Source organism: Zootoca vivipara, chromosome 1, assembly GCF_963506605.1.
Source record: "Zootoca vivipara chromosome 1, rZooViv1.1, whole genome shotgun sequence".
In the NCBI taxonomy this organism is placed as follows: Eukaryota; Metazoa; Chordata; class Lepidosauria; order Squamata; family Lacertidae; genus Zootoca; species Zootoca vivipara.
This window is the reverse complement of record NC_083276.1, coordinates 91410800-91434395: the sequence shown is the minus strand read 5'-3', so window position 1 is coordinate 91434395 and position 23596 is coordinate 91410800. Positions and strand designations below refer to the sequence as shown.

The following is a 23596-nucleotide window of genomic DNA, read 5'->3' as shown; positions in this document are numbered from 1 at the left end:
GCAATATAAAAAGCAATACCTGTAACTATACATCACTGGTTGTAAAGCTTAGGAAGGAGACTAAGAATTCGTAGGCCAGTCATTCAGAGCCCAGAATGGGTTTTATAAAGGAAATGCAAAGCATACATAGAAAGGCGTACTTGAACCTTTCTATCACCACCAACAGCAGAACGGTTTAATCAGTTTTGTTAAGACAAATAATGTTTTTTTACTTTAAGGGTAAATCCTTATGCACAGCTGCCAAGTACCCCGTCTTTCCTGGGAAACCCCCGTTTTTCCTTACCATTTCCTGGCGGTCTCCTGTTTCAGCTCCTCTCCCGTTAATTTCCCTTATTTTGGCTCCTGTCGGCGGCCATTTTTCTGGTGTCGCTTTGCCCATCTATGTGGACCAGAAATGGCTGGCACCGACACCGGAAGTCGCGTCTACGCATGTCCGGAAGTGCGTAGACGCAACTTCCGGTGTTGCTTTGCCCATCGATGGGCACCGAAAATGGCCGGTGCCGGCATCGGAAGTTGCGTCTACGGACATCCGGACATGCGTAGACATGACTTCCAGCGCTAGCGCCGGCCATTTTTGGTGCCCATCGATGGGCAAAGCGACACTGGAAGTTGCGTCTACGCAACTTCCGGTGTCGTGTGGCTGCCGATCCCGGATTTCTCCGCGAGAGACTTGGCAGGTATGCCTTATGGGAAAATGTCCATCCAGTTTACTAAGCATTATTGCTATATGTTGCAGAAAGGGAGAATAAAAGCTGTGAAACTATTAACTGGCCATCATACATTTATTTCAAAAACTTATACACTGCTTGATTGTTTAAAAAAGAATCATAAAAGGATAAAACAAAAAACATCATCAACACTTGCTGCACATGTGTAATGATGGGGTGACCTAGCATGGCCCTGAGCCTTGAATGAAGAGCATTTACCCACCAAGACTTTCCATTTGTAGCACAAGCCTCCATGATGTTTTTTTCTGGGTTTGCAAAATTCTACCCACCTTTATGTCTCAAGTCCTTCAGCCATGAAACCCCTCCCCCAAACATAAAGATACTCCCAGAACATAGTTAACAAGTGCTCAAATTATGCAGCAAGGCCAGCTCTTGTTGCATGACCTATTAGTGCATGGTTTTAATTATACTAAATGATAGCAGTCGTGCCTAACTCTTCTCTGCATTACTGGAATGCACAATAGGTAGGCAGAAAATCATGTCAAAGTCAGTAACACCTGCTTAAACATAAGGGGAGAACACACTTATTAGCTTACAAGTGCACAGCGTTAAATGCAAGCCAATGCTTTCATAGGTTTGTGTTATACATGAAATCTGTAATTAATAGTGGGGACAAAACATTTATGTGAAGCATTTGGGTTCAATCATGTTATGTACAATGCAAGGCTCTACCGCTGAATATATAAACACCCTGTGAATGTTTTGTTTATGTTTAAAGACAGAATGTTCTTGCTAGCAATTTTGGCAGAGCTCATGCATTACCGATGAGCTTCTACTTTGGAACCATCGCTTTTGCAGCCCCTTGGGAAGATGAGAACAGCTGAAATTCTTGCAGCAAGAAAGGAGAACAATTTTTATGATTTCATTTATTTATTAAGGATAATTTGGAAACTAAGAAGAGGGAATTAGCTTACATCACTGTCTGCGTGGAGCATCTCAGCGGCGTTCTCATATTCCGGCTTCATTTTCTTACAGTGCCCACACCCTGCCGGAAAAAAAGTTTAACAGCACATTTTTATTTACAAAGAAAATTGATCCACTACATGTTTCAGAAAAAAATCAGAGAGCTGCCTACAACTAAGTTCTCAAAAATCTATTTGCTCATCTGGGGCGGGAGGGGACTAACAATAACTAGCATTTTTTTTTTAAAAAAAAAAGTATTTGTGAGACCCCATGTAAAACATGTTGATAGTTTATGGCTTAATCTCATTTGTCTTCTGCTTTGCAGATTTTAGATTAGCATTTCAATGCTGCATTAAACTTCTCTGTTTAGTAGTAAGGGTTACAATACATATGCTTAAAACAACAACGACAAGCAGTTATTACAAGAAATTGCAAGTTATATTGCAAATTTAGGCAGAGACTATTAAAATGCAGCAGTCATTTTGCTTACATTATTGACAGATAATTCATAGAGCATTTTTCCTCAGCATACAATGCACTTTTTACCAACCTCAGCAATCTCTCCAACACACCAATAAGGCAGGCCAATATTATCATCTAGTTATTACAAGTAGGGATAAGGCTAAAAGATAAGTGTACTGGAGGGCACTCAATGAGTTCATGACTGCAGTGAAATTTGAAACAGGGATTTGCTGGTCCACAGCTCATTCTATTAAACACTACACCATTCCGGATTTAAGATTGAGAAACCAGTAACTGATACTAGAGTAGGCACTGTGATTAAGATACATCTCTACATCACTAAAGCTTATTGCTTTGAGATTCACTTGGGTGCACACTAGACGGCCAACTTTTAATCCTGGGAACTGTACATTAGTAGTGCCGTCCACTGGAGTGTGACAAGTCGCTGGCTATGGCTACCCTGTTACAGGTATAATTGGCCTCTTGCATGCAGTCTGCTGGCTCAGAATGGATCCTTCATCTTGTCAGTGGAATTACCTTACACAAAAACGGGTTTTGCCTCCGGGAAAAATGATACCACACGTTCTACTGCCTCCTAATAAATTATAATTTTCATTCTTATACACATACCTCACCCGACACACATATTGCAAGGGCCTTGAGTGATAAAAATAAAAATAAGTTCTGTGTTGGATGGGAGAGCAAAGAGAGCAACATTATCATCCCAAGTGCTTCTCGGACCACGTCAGTGATACACCAATAGCACTTCCAATGTCTGCTTCCATGGCCTGCCCCCCCCCTTTTAATTGCAGTGGAGAACACCCTATGTTGTGCTTTTGGGATCTGTTCATGCTTGTGTTCAGCTTCACTTCGCTGTAACACAGTTTCATTTCGCCCATTATATGTTGTTGTTTAGTCGTTTAATCGTGTCCGACTCTTCGTGACCCCATGGACCAGAGCACGCCAGGCACTCCTGTCTTCCATTGCCTCCCGCAGTTTGGTCAGACTCATGTTCGTAGCTTCGAGAACATTGTCCAACCATCTCGTCCTGTGTCGTCCGCTTCTCCTTGTGCCCTCAATCTTTCCCAGCATCAGGGTCTTTTCCAGGGAGTCTTCTCTTCTCATGAGGTGGCCAAAGTATTGGAGCCTCAGCTTCACGATCTGTCCTTGCAGTGAGCGCTCAGGGCTGATTTCCTTAAGAAAGGATAGGTTTGATCTTCTTGCAGTCCATGGGACTCTCAAGAGTCTCCTCCAGCACCATAATTCAAAAGCATCAATTCTTCGGCGATCAGCCTTCTTTATGGTCCAGCTCTCACTTCCATACATCACTATTGGGAAAACCATAGCTTTAACTATACGGACCTTTGTCGGCAAGGTGATGTCTCTGCTTTTTAAGATGCTGTCTAGGTTTGTCATTGCTTTTCTCCCAAGAAGCAGGCATCTTTTAATTTCGTGACTGCTGTCACCATATCTGAAATTGGGTTTGGTCTGGCTCTTTAAAGTATTGAGTAGCTGTAAAATGGAAAAAGTGCTATTCCCTCATACATATAAAGGCTACTAACCCCATCAGGGAGCAAACGGTTCATTAAAAAGACTCATTTACACACATTTCCCACCACAATCCATGTTTTAACAGATGTGCTGGTCTCTGCACTGATCTAATGACGATGATGATGCCCACAGGCCTGGTTAATGCACAGGAATGTTTGGGTGGGACTAACATTGATGATACAGAAGTTTATTAGATAAATACGTAGGAATCAGTTAGTTTCTTCCACCCCCATCCCATCTACCACCAACACAGGAAATGCCCTCAATTATAGACCCTGAGGAGGGTTAACAAGCTGAATAAAACATCTCAGCGTACATTTAGGAATTTTAATCTAAAAAGGTTTTCAATTTGTACTTCTCCGCCTGTTGACCACCAGTTCCAAGAAAATGGGAACTAAAGTAAGCTGTTATAACTTACAATTCACTGGTTGCTAGCTCACTGAGCAAAATTTTATTTTATGAAAGCTGTTTCTTTGAGGCTACCAATGGCTTATGTAGTAGATATGTGTGGCAAGTGAGCATTTATGCCTATGTGTGGCAAGACTGCACACTCAAGACTGTCTCAGTAATAAGTATAGCAAATGGATTTCACAGTTCATGTAAAATAAGAATTCAGTACTCTTTGGGAAGAAGAAGAAGAAGAAGAAGAAGAAGAAGAAGAAGAAGAAGAAGAAGAAGAAGAAGAAGAAGAAGAAGAAGAGGAGGAGGAGGAGGAGTTTGGCTTTGATATCCCACTTTATCACTACCCAAAGGAATCTCAAAGCGGCTAACATTCTCCTTTCCCTTCCTCCTCCACAACAAACACTCTGTGAGGTGAGTGAGGCCGAGAGACTTCAAAGAAGTGTGACTAGCCTAAGGTCACCCAGCAGCTGCATGTGGAGGAGCGGTGATGCGAACCCGGTTCCCCAGATTACGAGTCTACCGCTCTTAACCACTACAGCACACTGGCAGGTTATTGGTGGTTTAGGACGGGCTGTAGCTCAATGGGTTGACCATCTGAAGGTCTTGTGTTCAATATCCAGCATCTCCAGGTAGGTTTGTGAAAGTCTCCTGTCTAAAACCCTAAAGAGACACTGCCAGGGAGTACAGAGAAAACTGAGATTGGCCGACTCTCTATGGGGCAGCCTCTATGCAACATTACATATAAGAATTATTGCCACAAAGGAAAGCACGTGGTGGAACAAACTACATAAATCCACGTGCCTAACACACTGAAAAGAGAAAAGCATTGGACTCTGAAATGTGTTCTACAATTAGTAGAAGGGATGGGGATGATTTATTTGTCAGAAACTAGTATTTCTGCCTGGTTGATGGAATCGAAAGTCTCCCTTTTACAACAAGGCCAAGGCCAAGGCTCCCTTTGGCTGACAGCAATAGTAGGGGACTGACCATCTGTTTCCAGGGCTTATATTGTAAGCAAACAGCTTACCAGTGTTCCACAGCCTGAGGGCAGGTAATAAGCTTACAGTACCGTGTTTCTCATATTATAAGACATGTCTTATATTTATTTTTTCCTCAAAAAACACACTATGGCCTATTTTCAAGTGATGTCTTATTTTTTTCCTCCTCCTGCCGCGGCCGGCATTGCTGCTGCGCCTATCACTATGTCTTATTTTCGGGGTATGGCTTATATTCCTTGAATGCTTAAAAATCCTGCTATGGCTTATTTTATGGGTATGTCTTAAAATATGAGAAACAGGGTACTACAAGCTGGGAAAATACCCCATCAGTATAATTATTTTTATTTTATTTATAAAATTTCTATCCCAGTCATCATAGACGATCTCAGCAGAGAAAATACATGCCATTAAAAGCTACAGTTCATCTCCCACCTGGCACAGTGCAGTCCACTCAGTGAAAGAAACAGTTGGAGAACAGTTGGTTCTGATCTTTCTAATTTTCTCTGTATTCTCAAGTCAGGAAACTGAACAACTAGGAAAAAATTTGTCATATATGCTTCTGTCGCAGTCACTCTGACCTGCACATCACCCCCGGACGTTTGGCGGTCTACTGGTGATGTGCCAACGACAAAATAAATACCTCCTCAAAACACCACAGACCAGGATAAGGTAAAATAAAACGAAGTTGCTTTATTGAGTGTTCATAAGCTTAATGGTTGCAGTACAAATCTTAGGTTGTTCCAAATTTCAGATGGTTCCTATACCGGCCTATTACCTCTAATTATAAATTACCGGCCTATTACCGCTAAAGTCAACTAAATAAATATTTGTAAATAATCTCTCAACTCTGTATCCTGTCTGACTAAAATCACCACCTATTCTCCACCTCAATATATTAAACCAGCTCTCTCTGCAACTAACCAACCACTCCTAACTCAACACCAACTCCCTTCAACTCCTCTCATCTCCAACTCACTTTTTTTTCTCTCCCTCCTGTCTGCCTGCTTCCCCTTATATATCCCTGCTTCTGCCTGGAGAGCTCCCATTGGCCGTTTCCCTCCCTGGCAACTTAAGTCCTTCTAGACCCTCTAGAGGTGAAACGCCACAGCTTCTGATTCTTTTCTATAAACAGGGTCATCCTACATTGTCTCTTTGACTGTACAAGCTAGCTAACTCTGATCCAACTGACACTTTTTGGTCCCCCCACCTCGTTAATATTTAACCCTATGCCTTTGTTTCACAAGGGACCCAGGTGGCGCTGTGGTTAAACCACTGAGCCTAGGGCGTGCTGATCAGAAGGTCGGCGGTTCGAATCCCTGTGACGGGGTGAGCTCCCGTTGCTTGGTCCCAGCTCCTGCCAACCTAGCAGTTCGAAAGCACATCAAAATGCAAGTAGATAAATAGGAACCGCTATAGCAGGAAGGTAAACGGCGTTTCCATGTGCTGCTCTGTTTTGCCAGAAGCGGCATTGTCATGCTGGCCACATGACCTGGAAGCTGTACGCCGGCTCCCTCGGCCAATAATGCGAGATGAGCGCGCAGCCCCAGAGTCGGTCACGACTGGACCTAATGGTCAGGGGTCCCTTTACCTTTACCTTTACCTTTGTTTCACACCTCCATGTCTAGGCTTTCCAGACTTTTGCCCACCCTTCCTCTCATGGGGTGAGATTCAGATCTCTACTCCTGCAAATACTCTGCCTGCCTGAATCCTGGATGTGCTTTTAGAATATGCAAATTAAATGTATTTCTAAATTGTGCAATTTATCCAGAGTATAAAATTAACATTTCATTTCTAAGTACTTTTTTTTAACAGCAAAAACTTATGTGATCACAACATTCACTACATATTATCACTGTGACTAGAAGCCAGGAAGCAAAAGTGGGCGAGGATACAGGAATCTTCAGCTCCTCGCACGATTAAATGAACAAGCAGACTGGGCTTCCCCATCAAGGTTATAACAATGAACATAGCTACCATTGTTTCCCATGGTAGGCATAAAATTTGCACTGGAAAACAGTTTTCAAGTAATAGCTTAACGTCACGTTTCATTGCAATGAAGAAATGCACGATGGCTTTGCTATGATTTGCGTGCTGTACAACACAGCCCTTAAAATGTAAAAGCAAAGCATAACTTTTTATGTGGAGGAAACTTTTAAAATTCAACAGCTGCAGCTTAGATTATTATTATTTGGGAGCATAATCATCACCATCACTTGAAGGGTTCTGAAACAGAAATCCCTGCCCTACAGAACAGGTGCTATAGGAAGGCTCTGACAATTCTGAAGTCAGAGGTTAGGTAGGAGTGAAATATGTTTGGTTGCCAGATGGCTGGCATTCTGTCATGCACATAACTTTTGCTTCAAAGCTCAGCTAGGCATATTGTCAGCAAACATTTTTATAGAACTGATATCCCTTTAATGGTTTTGGGGGAAGCCTAGTCAACAGAATATGTCATACCCTGTTAAAAAAAAAATCAAACGTAACTACTGAACTCTTCTGTACTAAAATAGAAAGATTCACAGGGTTGGACTTGAGATCTGTATTTGGGAACTCCACTGACATCAGTCACTTTATTATTCAATTTACACCCTATGGAAAACACACACTATCCTGGCTGGAAATTATTACGTAATGAAATTTAAGTGTTTTTCTTGCATCAGGGATGGTAATAGGGATAATTGGTCCCAGCTGGGTGGGAAGACAGACTAGATAATCTTTCAATGTCTCATTTCTTCCTATAATTTTCTTATTTTATCATCATGGGTGTTTATCATCATGGGTGGAACAGGCAGATACACACAGCAGTGGTGAACGCAACTGATATTTTCTCATTAACAGAGAGCCCTAAGGCAAATCCACTCCCCTCATCATCCACTATTCTATGCATGCCTGCTAAAACCTTTCAATTCCCTTGCTACTGCATGTAAATTTAACTCCAGAAAGCATCAAATATCTGTTCAATGTTCTGCTTTGATTGTTCTTGAAAATGTTAAACACTGAATCCTCCCAAACTATGGGAGAGTCACACACAAACACACACACACACACACACACACACACACACACACACACAAACCTAATCCCAAAGTGGTTTACATCCCTTCCAACTACTGCTTTATCCATCTCTATACAGTTACAGATTCCTTACTATAAAGCTCCTCTTGCTTTCTTTTAAACAAAACTCTCCAAGCTGCCCTTAACTCAGATGCTACATAATATGTTGCATAAGGCTTGCTTGGATTGTCCAAGTTTTTATAGTAAAACACCTTTGATGTGCATTATTGAAAGAAATGCCCTTTTGTGTTAAGTGAATATTGACATGACTGCAGTAAAAGCCAAAGACCAAGAAAGTGAAGTGACATATTCTGTCCCGGGAGGGGAAGAGAAAGGTCAAAAATCAAGTGCAAGGACACCTTCATGTCAGTTGCAACACACTAACATAACCAGTTCTTCCTCACAGACTTGCCTGGAATATCCGAGAATATATAAAATAACAGCACAACTGGGAATCAGGATTCCCAGAATATTATTAGAATTAAATCCTTGTTCAGAGCTGACTGCAAACAAACACAATCTGTCTCTTTGACAGGTATATACCGTATATATACACACAATGTCACATTTAGCCTTTGGCTAGCAATGTTTGCAGTGGTTATATTTATTTATAAACCAATCTTCTTCCTGCAGGGCAACCTCAGTGTTTAACCACATCATTCTACTGCAAGTGTATACCAGGCCTCAGATTTACATGTCTTCAACGGTCTCTGATGTATCACTGGACCACATATGCAAGGGAATGATGTGATAGGATGGACTTATACCTCTTCAGTCTGCAAGTGCATAATCTTTTTTAATTTTTAATTAGGTTCTGGGGTACCCATGGTTGCATAGCAGTAATCAGCAGTGCATTCCATTGTCACGTTTTGTGGAGCAAGCACTCTCAGTGGCTGCTCCTTAAGTTTGAGGCCAAATTCCCCTTGTCATCTGTTTGTTTGTTTTTAAGCCCACCTAAGCATTTTGCCATGAATCAGTTACAAGTACAAAGTAAAAATAAATTAACTAACTCATTCTGTGAGCCACAAGAGGCCTAATGAGATAGAAAGATCAATAAAATATAAATAAGATAAATACAGACAATAATTCCTATAGGAAGGGACCAGCAATATGACGAAGGGACCACAGTTCAAGCTGTAGAGCCCATTATTCATATGCAGAAGGTACCAAGTACAATCTTGTTAAAAGGCTCAGTTAGCAGGTGGTGGGTAAGACTTCTGCAGAGTCAGAGACACAGTATACATTACTGAGCTAGACAGACCAACAGTCTGATCTGCTACAAGGCAGACCTGCATAAAGAGATGCCTATAGCTTTCATATGGACATTGGGCATGCTTTCAACAGGTTTACTTCCTCTTAAATATATATATATGTGTGTGTGTGTGTGTGTTTTGTTGTTGTTGTTGTTGTTGTTGTTGTTGTTGTTGTTGTTGTTGTTGCAGCTGCTTCTGCTGCTGCTGACATTCAAGACAGAATGGAGTGCTCCTCCGGGGTTGAAGTCAAAAACCTGTGTTAGCAACACTGAAGTGTTCTCTCTGGGACGTGAGGCTGGGAAGTGTGTATGGAGGTCTTGTGCTCCTTCACGGATGTGATCCAAAGAAAAGCAGAGCAATATGTTTGGCACCAGCTTGGCTGCAGGAGTTGCCAGAAGGAGGTGTACAACTGCCTTAGGGACTCCATTCTGGATTTGCCTTTTTATCTCCCAAAGAGATCCCGCAAGGTGGTGGAGGTTTAGGATCAGAATTTTCCATCTCCTAGATGGGATGCCTTCCCACATTGATGAGCCGCATCTGCTCCTCACTTCCTCTACAGCATATGCAGAAACTGTCTTCTTGACTGTTGGGACCCACTGTTGGCCTCCTCTGCTCAATCTAACAAAGCCTGCTTTTGCATGCAGGGTATCTATCTGTATCTATCTTTTTTCCCTTTTTTGAGGATTTTCTTAATATTGATAAATATATTTTAATATTTACTTTTTATAAATTTGTGGCTATTGAACTAAAGTAAAAAGTATGTCAACAGCGATTAATGGTTGAAATTAGGCCTGAAACCATTAAACTTTATGTACAGTACAAGAAAACTGTTTTTCTTCATCTGTCTATCAACTCTTACTATTCTATATGTAGCATTTTCTGACTGTAGAATAGAAATGTCACATTGCTAGTTGTCACATGTACTTGCCACATATACGTCTCTCACATTGAGCGATTATGGATTAAAAAGTGTGTTCGCAGACTCCTCATCTAATTTTTGGCACTGCCTCATCCAGGCTATGGCCTGAAGCTAGAAGAATGACACAGGCAAGAAATACAGATCACCATCAGTCTCAAAGCAGATGGGAGAAGACAGTACCTCTGACTTCTGTACCCTAGCAACACACTGACTTATGAATGTAGAATCCCAAAACACTGATTATTAAATTTGTTCTATTGACAAGCTACTTGGAAATCATTAGCATTCATTAGCTTGCTTCCATGTTCTTTGATGGCCGCATGCCACAAATATTTCTGTTAACATAATGAGAACACTGGTTAAAAATGTGCAATAAACATTTCTCCTGGTCTTACCAAATGGGGAGGAAGGATGTACAGAGTTAAAATGGGTGTGGGAGAGGGGCACAAGGCCTCCAATTATATTCCCCACACAAGTACTAGGTCATGTCCATAGTTCAATATTCTTGTTAAGTATTCCCTATATTTGAGGATCATTCATCAATGTTTTTGGAAGCAGCATGAATCCAGAGAGAAAGGAGTGCATGCTTGTTTCAAGCAAATGCACTTCAGGTTCTTATTGCTCAAGGACCAGCTAGGGGAGAGTAATGGGCAGCTCTTCAGGCAATGCAGCCTTTGAACACTGTAAGCCTTTTGGAGCCTGATACTTAACAGCTCATACATTTGTATGCATTTCTACAAAATTAAGAGGACTGAACAGTTACAAAAGGTGCTAACCACATGACTGCACAAAAGAGATCTGTGCTGCTTGATGGTTGTGCTTTAATGGGAACGTACTGTGGATTTTTCAGCCTCTCTCCTTGGTAGAAGGAGAGGTTTCCATGGGGATTAGGTCCCCAAAGGGAATTTAAACAGGTTTCAGTATTCCTGAGCTATACATTCCAAGCAAAATAAGTTAGCAACTCACACCTGGCAGCTGTACAAATTACCTGAGTGCTCCTTAAGATCAGGTTCTTTAAAGTTCTGTGAGAGGGGCTGCAACCATGTTCTAACCTGCAGGAAGACTAAGCACACCAATAGCCTATCCTGTACACATCTTACCACCGGTGTGTGCCTACTTCAACACAGAAACATCAGGAAGGACATGCTGCCTAAAACAAGCAGCAGTGTTGGCTGGGCAGGGCTAGTGGACTTTGAGGTCAGTTTCTTTACAGATCAGGGAAGCTCATAACTTGAGCAGCGGTCAAGCATTAGCTTTTTTTTGCTGCTGCATTACACTGTTGACTTGTGGTCCACTAAGACCCCTAGATTTTTTTCATATGCAACCCAGCAATTCACACATTATCTCACATTCACATACTACTTGACATAATCCAAATTATTGCATGCTATAGTGAAAACAGGGGCAAACACCAGCACAAAATCCATGATGCACACTGATGAATATGACCTGAAGAAAAACCATTCTCGCAAATCAGGAAGCACAATCCTTATCTGTCTAATTTATAGCTGTAGCAATCTCTAATTTAAAATTCTCATGAATCTTCATTTTAAGATGGACCATGAAAAACAGAGGGTATCTCATACAGTCACAAAGAACATTAGAGAAGAAAAATTTGCACAGTCTTAGGAGCTCTGATAAACCGTTAAAATTTCTATCCCATATTCCCACCAATGTTTTTAAAGAGCACAATTCTGTGATATTGGGAATACAGATAGACACAGAGAGAAAAGTGAACCTCCAGTTTACAAAGCATTGTTACTGTCCAGTTGGTGTCTTGTTTCTTCACTTGAATGATCCCAACAGGGTCACCAGATTAAAAACCATAAGTTTTTCACTTATCCTCCAATTCCATTTGAGTGTATTTCTACAAATGTGCTTTACAGGCTGTTGCTGTTTGCTGATCCATTCCTCATATTTGTGCCAGAAACCCTTCCTGCTTTCTCTGTCTCATGCTATGCTCATTACACTCTATGAATACAGCTCTGGCCATGTTACAATTTTGCACTGCAACAATGAACGCCAGTAAAGCCTTAACGAAAACAAAAAGATACAATTCCTTCACACTTACAAAACATCATAAACCATAACAACTATTTCTTTGATGCGTTTAACCTTCTATATTTCAGACTGCCTGGAAATAGCTAGCAATTTCACAATACACCCCACTGGGATTAAAATAAAGTGTACTGAAATGCCAGAAACATTAAACATTTGGATGCACAGGAAAGCATCCAAAAGTCAGGAGAGAAACAGTCTTCCTACTAAAGTTGTTCTTCACATGCATATGCTTTAAATACAATGTACTTTAAGCACAAATATCACATTGCACGTCACATATGACAGAAGCCAACCAGAGATTTGCTGGCGAGATGCTGCTTAATGGAAGAGCCAGTTCACTATCATGCAAGACACTGTCTAAAGTTTCATGAATGGAAATAACCATAGCCATATTTCAAATTAATTGGTATTACACACCAGGCAGGAGAGGAAATTCATTTTCAAAAAGTATAAACATATAGCTGCTTTAATGACACAAAATAGTTTTATTGGTACATCAGTCATTAGAAGCACCGAGGTAAAGGCAATAAAATTGAGCAGCAAGTTTCCTCCAGACTTGCAATGTACAAATGTTAGTTCCCAGAAATGGAGGCCCCCAATTCCAGATTCCGGAGGTAAATGCACACTGATGATTAATTAGTATCATTTTTCTTCAATTAGCCATTAACTGGCCTGTTGGGAAGGATCTTGGGATAATGGAAAGCTTTTTCTTCTTAAGATTTTTGGATTTCCCTTTCTTCTGGGTGAAGACAGCTACAACAGAACATGGGCTCCTGAGAACAGCGGAGCATGTGTATTAGAGAGTCAAATATTAAATTTAAAAATATACTTAATGGTATATTGCACGAGGTGTGTTTGGTTCATAGCAAGATATGAGGGTAATCAGCTGGTAGCAAAACAGGGCTAAAGGAAGCCAGAATCACTATTAACAAACTAACTAACTAGGGCAAATCTTCTACTGTCTGAGAATCCCCAAGGTAATTTCATTTGACCCAACTGCATTACACAGACTGAGACAAATTTCATGTTATTCTTCTCCTCTAACAATGCAAGAGATATGCCAATGTGATAAGTGAGTCAGGCTAAACTGACTTAACTGCCCATATATTTCACTACCCAGTTATGATCTAAGCATGTGGTTGCTGAGTACAAATGACATGAAATCAGCCAAAATACAATCATGTATTGATTCCATCTGAGGTCTGTGGGCCAAGTTGTTTAAAAAGTTACATATAACTATAAAAGGGTATTACAGTTTTATACAGGATAAAACAAGGCTCTGGGGATCATGTAGAACTGGAGCAGGAACTTACAGAAAAAGGAAATCTGAAGGCTCTTAAATTCCATATTGGAAATGGAATGGCAGGGGGAGGAATAGTGGAATATACAATTTACTAAGCACTGCTTCTGATCTGCAACTGCCTAGTCATGTCATGCACTGAAATATTTTATGACTTGGTTTTTTCTTTCCTAGTGAGAATTGAGAGACAAACAAACGTAAACCTCAGCAGATGAAAAAGGGTGTTGCTGGCATTAAGGATGGAAAAAAGCAGCTATGCAAATGAAACATGTCAGGGAACATGGCTGAAAGAAGATCAGGTAGCGTTTCTGTTTTCAGCCGATCCAGATATAATATTAACCAATTCTAAGGAAGGGCACCCACAAGTATTCCTTGACTGTTGAGTCAGCATGGTAGTTAATTTGGGAAAAACATAAGAAAATGTTAATGAAGGCAGAGATCTAAATTAGCACACACAACCTATCTCCCTAATGCCATATGGTGCAGGTCATGCTGTGGACTACTCTTCTGACAGCCTATGTTCATTATTCCCTTTTGAGTAACGAGTTTGGCGGAGGAGCCTATGTGAGAAATAAGCACAAACATCTCAATTGTGCCAACCTTTTATATGTTTATAGAGATAGGTAAGACCCTATGGATTCTGTTTTGCACACTGGGACAAAAGATGCAGCAGTCCCTACCATATCTGATGCAGAACCCAACACTAATGATTTTATCACCACCACATTTTGTATTAGAAATACAGTTCTTTTGCTTGAAAAATATAGCCCAAAGATAGTACTACACAAAAATAGTTTAAAATTCCATGTACTGTATATTTGGAACATAATCATTCCTTTACAGAATCAGTCAAAATGTGGGATTCTGGTCAGAAACTTGCATTGGTCTTCTAACCCAGTGCTATCTACTCTGACCTTTAGCAGCTTCCCATGAATTCAAGCAAACGTGTTTCCTAGTTGAACTAGAGATCCTTTTAGGGGGAAATACCAGAGACTGAACCTCAGACCGTCGCATACTCACTAAAGAACAGCACATCCCTCCTTTATATCCAAGTATCATAATTTGCTGAACCTAAAATATTTTGTACTCAACAGGTCCACATCCTCAAGCCATACCACCTGTAATTCATCCAACACAACATGAGTAGACCTCTTGAGATTCACCTTATCAAATAGGAGATCATCCTCTCGAGGCCCTTCTTCATGTGCCTCCTCCAGGTCCAGAGGGTGGCAGACATGAGAAAAGGCCTTTTCTGCAGTGGCTCCCTGCTTGTGGAACGCTCTCCTCAGGGATGTTTGGCTGGCACCTTCACTATATACCTTTTCAACAGGTCTTTGGCTGATTGACATTGATGCCCTTTTAAATGTGGAAGGGAAGAATTATTGATTTGCTTTGTTTTATTATGTATTTTGTAATATATTATAATTTTATGTTGTGAACCACCCTGAGATCTATGGGTATAGGGTGGCATAAGAAGAATAAGAAGAGGAGTAGTAGTAGTTAAGGTCCTCATGGATACATGCAATTTCATCCTCAAACAGCTTTATGAACAAGCAGGCCACCATCAGTTCCATCCTGTTCTTGGCTCCAGGCTGTACTACTTAGAAATGCTCCTCCACATGTGAATCAAATGGACAAGAGAGATCTTACTGAAAACTGACCTGGTGTTTAGTTGCAGCATCAACAGGCCAGAAGGCTGGCTGATAGCACAACTCTAATTCTTCTGGGTAGAGAAGGGGCTGGCATGCAAAACACCCACAAACTGCCTATGTTGCATCCCCTTCATCTAGCTTGCCCTTCCTCTCTTACCTCAAGCTCTGCCCAAGTGATATTATTCCAGACACATGCCAGCAGTTGGTCTCTATATGTCACCTCAGAGAAAATGTAAAGTTCCCAGGTGAGGCACATCTCAGCCGGGAAAGATATGGCCCCCAGTCCCCGGCATTTGAACCCAGGTAGGGCACTGTGGGTTAAAGCACTGAGCCTAGGGCTTGCCGATCAAAAGGTTGGTGGTTCAAATCCCCACGATGGGGTGAGCTCCCGTTGCTCGGTCCCAGCTCCTGCCAACCTAGCAGCTCGAAAGCACGTCAAAGTGCAAGTGGATAAATAGGTACCGCTCCAAGCGGGAAGGTAAACGGTGTTTCCGTGCGCTGCTCTGGTTCGCCAGAAGCAGGCTTTGTCATGCTGACCACATGACCTGGATGCTGTACGCCGGCTCCCTCGGCCAATAATGCGAGATGAACACCACAACCCCAGAGTCGTCCGCGATTGGACCTAATGGTCAGGGGTCTCTTTACCTTTAGGGTTGTCAATCAGCTAGCAGAGGTGAAGCAGGTTTCTCTGCTGGCGGGAAAGGGCCAGCATCTTCATGACCAGGGAGTGCAAGCAGCTGTTGAGCAGGGCTGTCTGGATCAGCACTTAAAAATGGAAGTTGCTTCAATAATTTAAAATGGGGAATGTGGTGCACTGTCCAAAGTAATAATGCAATATGCCCAAGGTATCATGCACAATATTCAATGTCATATAATCAATAATATCATGAAGGAAGCATGGAAGCATGAAGACATTTACACAGCACAGAATTAAATCTTCAGGTGCCCACAACTCTAGTAAAAAACAGTGGCACTGGTGTTCTCATTCTTCATCCAGCATAGCTGCTTGGTCCTTAAAGCACTCTGTCTATGCAGACCTAATACTTCCACTGCTTTAGGTTATATGACTCTTAGAAGTTATGGATTAAGGGAGATAATAAACCATTTTTATCGCCCTCATAGATTTGATTAGGTAACCCATCAAGTTTTACTGCATAACTCAGTTGTTCAGATTTTTATTATGTTCATACCTTATTTACATGATCTTTTGCTATAAATGTGCATTGATTTTTTTCCCCCCAGACGACAATCCTCACCTAAGTCTTTCAAGAGTTGAAGCAGGCAAGGGTCAAGTGATTACTTATATACTATGGGAAGGATGTTGCTGCTGGTGAACTGTGCACTTGTACACAAAGTGTGAAACACTGGGTTGGAGTCAATAGTAACAATGCAATCCTAACCATGTCTGCTCAGGAGTAAGTTGCTGAATTTAGTGGGGCTTACTCCCAGGTAAATGAGGCTAGGATTGCAGGCTACCACTCATACAAAAGTGGCCCTACACCAAATATGATTAAGTCTGGAACCAATCCATTTTGTTGGAACTAGTTTTTCAAACTATACTTCTGGGTCTGATCCATAAAAAGTATACTAGATTTTTGTTGAGGTTTTTCTTGTGAAATCAATTGCAAAACAGTTCTAACCTTTCCACCTATATAAAAGTACTTTAAAAACCACTTCAGATTATCTCAGAACCTTCAGCAACTTCAGGGTTGTTAGGCATACACAAAGTTGTTTGCTCTGAGTCTATACTTAAGCCTTTACTGTACATGACAGGTGAAAAGGGACCTAAGTTACTGGGATCAAAGGACTATGGGCCAGACACAGTAATATCATTTTGTTATTACAGGTAATTACAGATGATGGAAGAATGGGCTATAGATGGACAATCCACATCACAATGGGGTTATATTAACATTTCCTCAGTTTACTCTTGCCTGAGGGGTTACAATTCTGCTGAAACTATGCATAAAATGTGCTCAATTACAGTTATGCTGAATTATTTGCAAAATACAAAGCTTATTACATTTCTTTTAACAAGATAGACAATGGGGAACACATTTGCCAAAAATGATATTACTACTGGGGCCCCCTTGCCCATGCTAACCAGCTATCTTACATAGCTGAACTGTTTTTAGTTTGTGACTGTGACTGTTACTGTGGTAGAAAAATTCCTTTGTGCCTTTGCTCTGTGATTCAGTCTTTAATTAAGCTTTGGCATTTGCTTGCTTTGGGACCGGTATTTCACTTAGCAACCTTGGTGCTCTCTTTCAAATAAGAGTACTTGCAAATGGAATGCCTTGTGTTAACCAACCCACTGTGTAACCATCATTCCTATGCATTAAAACAACAACAACAAAGAGAAACTTGTATTATTTTAATCTAGAAGAACCTGGCACTGTTGAATTTTGCATGAGAGCCAAAGTGCATTAAAATAGCCTTTTCAGGTTATGAACTAAGTAAGAATGCTTCCTCTCCATAACTATGTGGACTTTATCATTATCTGATTAGTCCAGACAATGGGCTATATCCAATTAACTAGTTCCGTCAGGATTTCCACTTGTGCAGCTCTGCCTAATTTCTGCTTCCTTTAGACCTCCCCTTCCCACCCTGGTGACAGAAGAGAGGCCTGACCAGAGAAAAAAGAGGTATGTCACATAAAAAGGGCCACACATCCTATGGTAAAGCTGGAATAGAATCCTGTCTAAAATCCTGCAGAGCCACTGCCATTCCATCTAGAAAATACAGGGTTAGATGGAATAATGGTAGGACCTGGTTTAAGGCAGCTTCCTACATCTCACAAACAATAGAGAAATCCAGGACACAGCAGTGTGTCAACATGAGATAGCCCAGGAAAAGGAAGCAGCAAAGGCAGGACCATCTCTTCTGTATTCAATATGAATCTAGAAGTTTCATCTCTAGACAACAGGATATGTTACCCAACTGCCACCAACATTATATAAGTTCTGGGAACTAATAGGTCTTTGTTGGGCTATTTTTTGTTGGGTCCGTTGTTGTTGATGTCTTCAGATCTGATTGACATTCAGCTTCTTAACTTTGCTATTACAGGGAATGGCAAATAAAATACTGACAGATCTTTGAAAATGTCTGCAATAACTACAGAACATGTAAGGCTTTGAATCAAGCCTGAAATATATTATCACTAGATTATTAATATGGCGTTTATATTTGCAACAGGTATACATGGTATGTATGTATGTATACATGGTATGTATGTGAGTAAACATAAGATACAGAAGCTCAGCACCTAGATAAATCTACATTCAATGCCATCCAGTAAGCCCACAGCTCAAAATCTTTTCAACTTGCTGATGGGAGCCCTGCCAACTTCATTAATGCTCCTGCTGGTTTGATCTCCACATAGCTTATGCAGGATGAACAGCACACTGACAAACCTCTTGTGGACCAGCCACTAGATGGGGAGAAAGGCACACTTGATTTCAACAACTTAAAATACATCCCTTTATTATTTCACCAAATGAATTGTTTGCATTTAAGAACAGATTATGTACTCACATGCTCTCTTGCTAACTACCTTCCTACCCACAATTCCATCACCGGATGTACAAAGGGGCTTAAAGGTCACCTCTTCTCCCTGTGACACCTATCCTCTTACATATGTGTGGTAGGGGTGGGGTGGGGAGCGCGTGGAGAAACGTAATACTGAAGGCCTGATTTGTGGCAGAGAGTAGGGTTGAAAGCAACCCTGTGGTGGATATTCTGAGTTGAGGTGTGTGTGTGTTAAACTACCTCCCATGGAACCCACACCCAATGTACAAGGCTCTAGCCTGATGAGTCAAAGCCCATCAGACCCTTCCCATATCTACCCAAACTCAACTGGTCCCATCTCTGACCTGCCAAACACTCTGCAGGTCCTACCCCTAGCAATCAAAACCCACCAGTTATTCACCCTTGCTTAATTTACTGACCATGAAAAATTTAAAAATACATTAGCAAACCTAACAAGAGTGCCATTTTTAAAAAGTAAAGAAATGTTTAGGGTGGAAATAGTAAACATACAACAAGCCCATACAGAACTTTATGTTTATTTGCCCATCTCTCAGGTAAGAATGCTATGAGGTTTTTCAGTCTATCCCTACAATACAGGTAAGTAAATGGCAGCAGCGCATGAAGGGAGAAGCAAAGCTCAAAAACAAGGTGCATAATAATTTCACAAGGCATATCAGTTGAAGACTTGGATTGGGCTTAGAGTGAGCCAGAACCAATTATCAATACTGAAACACATCAGTGAGTATGTGCAGAGAGTATCTCCAGCTGGGGCCAGCTGGAGTCCAATAATGGCTGATGGACCAAAGGTCCCGCCCACCCCGCCCCGCCCCGCCCCCAGTTGAGAATGATCATAATCCACCCTCACACTCTAGGATCGGAGGATAAGGGTTACCAGGTCTATGCTCTGGCATTCTTTACAAGTTAACCAGTGGGGGTTAAGCAGGCACATATGAACCAAGACATTTCTGTGCCTAAGGTTAGGGAGAGAACCAATGATTTATTTTTTTACTCCGGGGGGGGGGGGGGATAAAAACCAGTCACAAAATGAATTGATTTGTCAAATTGAAAGAGAAGGGTGGCAGTGGTAGAGAGAAGAGCCCAAGCAATTCCCTTAAGTGCTGCTTACCATTTAAACACAGCAATTGCGGCAAATTGCATTGTTCATAGCTATGCTGGGGAGAGTCAATTTTGTATGGGAATTTATGTTATCTAAACAACCAATATTCAAAGAAGCTTGCGAATGCTAAAATGTCCCACCGCATGCTATGCTTGAGAGCTGTGAAGTGCAGTTTCTGTAACCAGATCTAAGCAAGAAATGCTTTTGTGTAAATGCAGATGCACCTTGGGAACGCCTGCTGACAAGCAGTTAATAGATCTGGATATGCACCCTTGATTTACCTCAGGGCAAGTCATTCCATCTTTTCTCTACAGGATAACATCTCACATGTGTTTTAAGCTTTCTCCACTGAAGTGAAACATTTCCAAGGCATTTTAAAAAGATCACTACTATTTATAGACTCTCAGATAGTAGATTTGAAACACACTTGTTTTTCCTTGGTAAAAAGTGCTCCTGACATGGATTTAGAGAGAGTAGAGATCCATGTAAGAAAGAAAAAAAGATTTAGTAAAGCCTTGCATTTTAGGGTTAGACCCTAGTGTTGTTGGTTGTTTTTGTCTGGAACAATCTTAGGACATGCTTCTGCTCACTGCATTTCTGTGCAGAGCTATTGTAATGGACTCGGGGTCACCGGGAGAAGTTTGCTTATTTGTTTGTTTACTTAATAACATTTATATTGACTGTAATAAAACAAAAACCCTCAAAGCCGTTAATCAATCAAAGCAACTTTCTCCTGGATCAAAATGGGTGATCTTAAGACCTACAAGTGGTTCAGGTACTACTGGCATTGCACCAATTATTACTTATATCTGAACAATAATCCTGTTGTGATTCCTCCTTGGCCTTGGAAATAGAATGAGCCTGCTGTTAGTCACTGTGCGAAACCACAACAAGCTTCACTGACCTGGTAAGTGGTAACTTTAGGACAGTGTAGCATCTGAACTTGTGCTATGCTACCCCTTGGCCAGGGTGACCAAAACTAAACTAATGGCCAATGCGCCACTGAAGTTCACATGCTATGCTTTGCCACCTCAGTTGCCTGATCCGCTTGTTCTACCTCAGACAACTTTATTTACAGCCATATTAACTTGGTCAGATAGATTATGGTTACTAGGCTCGGAAGTGTAAATCTCTTAGCCCTGTTAGCTTGTCACAAATGCTTCCTTCCCCCACAACCATCACGTTGGGAATGAAATACAGCCGAGTGCTCCTTTTGCTGAAGAGATCGCCAGAGGACTGGGGAAACTGGGTCAGACACAGCACAACCTTTGATGTGCTGCCTCTCAATCAGATCCCCACCCACACAAATACACAATCGTCTTAGAAACATGAGCTGAACCTTCCTTTCACTACTGTAGTGTTTGTGGTGGGTACAGACTGAGCTCAAAGGAACATATGTGAGCACAATTCTGCAACACACACAAATGCCTCCCTATAATATGCTCTGGGGGGGAAGCCCAAAAGGTACCTTAAAAAAAAATCCCTCTGCTTCCCAAGAGGAAGAGTTGAGGGAATTGTGTATGTTTAGCCTGGTAAAGATGAGACTAAGAGGAGATAAGATAGCCATATTCAAATATCAAAAGGGCTGCCACATGCCAGCTTCTTTTCTTCTACAGGGCACAACCCAAACCAGTGGATTCAAGTTACATGAATGAAGATTCTGATTAAACATCAGGAGGAACTTTGACAGCAAGAGCTGCTTGACAGTGAAACAGACTCCCATGAGAGATGACAAGACTCTTCTTCCTTGGAAGTTTAAAGCAGAGGTTATATGGTCATCTGTCTTGTATGCTTTAGTTGAAATTTCTGCATTGCAAGGGGTTGGACTAGATGACCTTTGGGTCTCTTCCAACTCTACAATTCTATGGTTCTACTGTATAAAGTAAAAAATGGGCACATTAGGATAGCATGGTATATATAGCCCCTGGTTTACTGTGTATGAACTGATCATGTCAGCTTCATTCCTCCCTACTTCTGCTGGGGAAAACAAACCACAGTCTCTGACCTAGCATTATGGTCAAACCAGGGATCATGGTATGTTGCTCTCCAAACAAGCTACAATTCATAACCCAAGAACAAACCTTGGCTATAGAGAGTAACGGGAAGCCAATGATGCAAACCATAAGTTACGGTTTACTATGATGTCCAAATGCTGCCGGTGGAATTCCATAGAATTTAAATGGTAATAAAATACAATATAAGAAATAAAAGCAACAATAAAAGTACAATTAAAAAATCACACAGCATCTTGCACAGCACATTACAATTGCCAAAAGAGGTAGAAAATCATTAAGGAATCCACCAAGTCCCTCAACAATCTTGCAAAGGTCCATTGGTGGAAAAAAAGGTTTGGGAATCACTGTTTGAGGGTATGACATGAAAATCAAGTTGTGTGGAAAAATAATGACAGCATCTAATCAAACCACCAAGGCATCATCAACTTAAAGTATGTGCTGAATCTTACCACTGGAGAAATCCTCCATGTGCCATGAAGTATATATCATGTCAGAAAATGGCCCTGCTTTACCATTAAGTCAAGGTGAGTTACCCCAATTCTGTTCCCTGAGCTGGGCAAACATTCAAGGACAGAAAATAGCACACTACACAGTGTATTATGGTATATTTTACCACCAGGGGAGTCATTCTAATTTTCTTCCTCTGCTACCAAAATGTGTTGGTCCTATGCTAAGAACAGCTTGCTCTGATGTGTGTCAATGAATTGGTTTGCACTAATGGACTCTTAATATTCTGCCCATCTGACTACAACTTTGTAATCAAGTTACCACCACAATTCTGTCTCCTCTCCAAAAGAACACTCTATGAACATAAGATCTGTAGAGTATGTAAACACAATGCAACTGTATACTAGTTTTATCAGCTGCGAAAGCCAGATTACTAACTCCAAGTCAGTGTTGCAAATCTCATATCAAAATTCCCATTTTAAAAAAACAAATTAGGTGCACACTTCAGTGTACATAAAGCACTCTTGGCTTTGGTTTGATTTTTGCTGTTCCCAAGCTAGTAAGTTTGCAACCTCTCAGGTGTCCTAAGGATGAAAGAAATATGAATAAGCTCATTGTCTTTGCTGCATTGCTTTCATGGAAGAATCTTACCGTATCTACTTATATTTGTAAGGTGGCTCCATTAGTAAATATAAAAAATGTCTGGAGAAGATCTTTTAATCATGGAGATAACTGTTTATGAGAGCTGTCTTCTGTTAATTAACTTGCATATTCACCTTCACTTAATGTTGCCTGCAGGGGGTTACTAGTAGAAAAGTGCTTCTGCATCCTGGCAGCAGTGAAATCTGCCTGTTTAGTAACCACTAGCTATTATCCTTGCCATCAGCAAAAAATGTTCTAAATGTGCTTTTTTTTAAAAAAAAGGAAGACATTGGATTGAATCCAGACCTGCTGTTCTGCAAATGGCAGGGCTCCTTCCGTTCATGGCTCAGAACAAGCAGCAGGAGGAGATATCTGCCAGTTTCCCCTGCAGACACCTCCCATGCTGCTCCAGAGAGCCCTACAACCCCCTGGAGGAAATATTTTTGTGGGGCATGGGGCTGAAAAAGGGAAGGGGGAATCTCTTTTTGGTCCACAACAGTAATCCATTCAATGGAATTTTGCTCTCTGCAACTTAGAAGCTACAATGGTTAGTGTCCAAAGTTC

The 23596-nt window shown here is 41.1% G+C and overlaps 1 protein-coding gene and 1 long non-coding RNA gene across 4 annotated transcripts in view; both read right to left on the bottom strand.

Moving 5' to 3' along the window:
• The window catches only part of PDIA5 (protein disulfide isomerase family A member 5), a 169522-nt gene that overhangs the window by 39771 nt on the left and 106155 nt on the right, over positions 1-23596 (bottom strand). For all 3 annotated transcript variants that reach the window (XM_035129030.2, XM_060276208.1, XM_035129052.2), the window contains one exon: positions 1643-1713. In XM_035129030.2, coding sequence (XP_034984921.2) covers positions 1643-1713 — 71 coding nt within the window. The remainder of the gene's footprint in view (positions 1-1642; positions 1714-23596) is intronic.
• LOC132592365 (uncharacterized) lies at positions 1883-19586 on the bottom strand. The gene is made up of 2 exons (XR_009557837.1): positions 6645-19586; positions 1883-6274 (listed from the first exon to the last, which is right to left on the bottom strand). It is a non-coding gene; the product is annotated as an uncharacterized LOC132592365 (long non-coding RNA).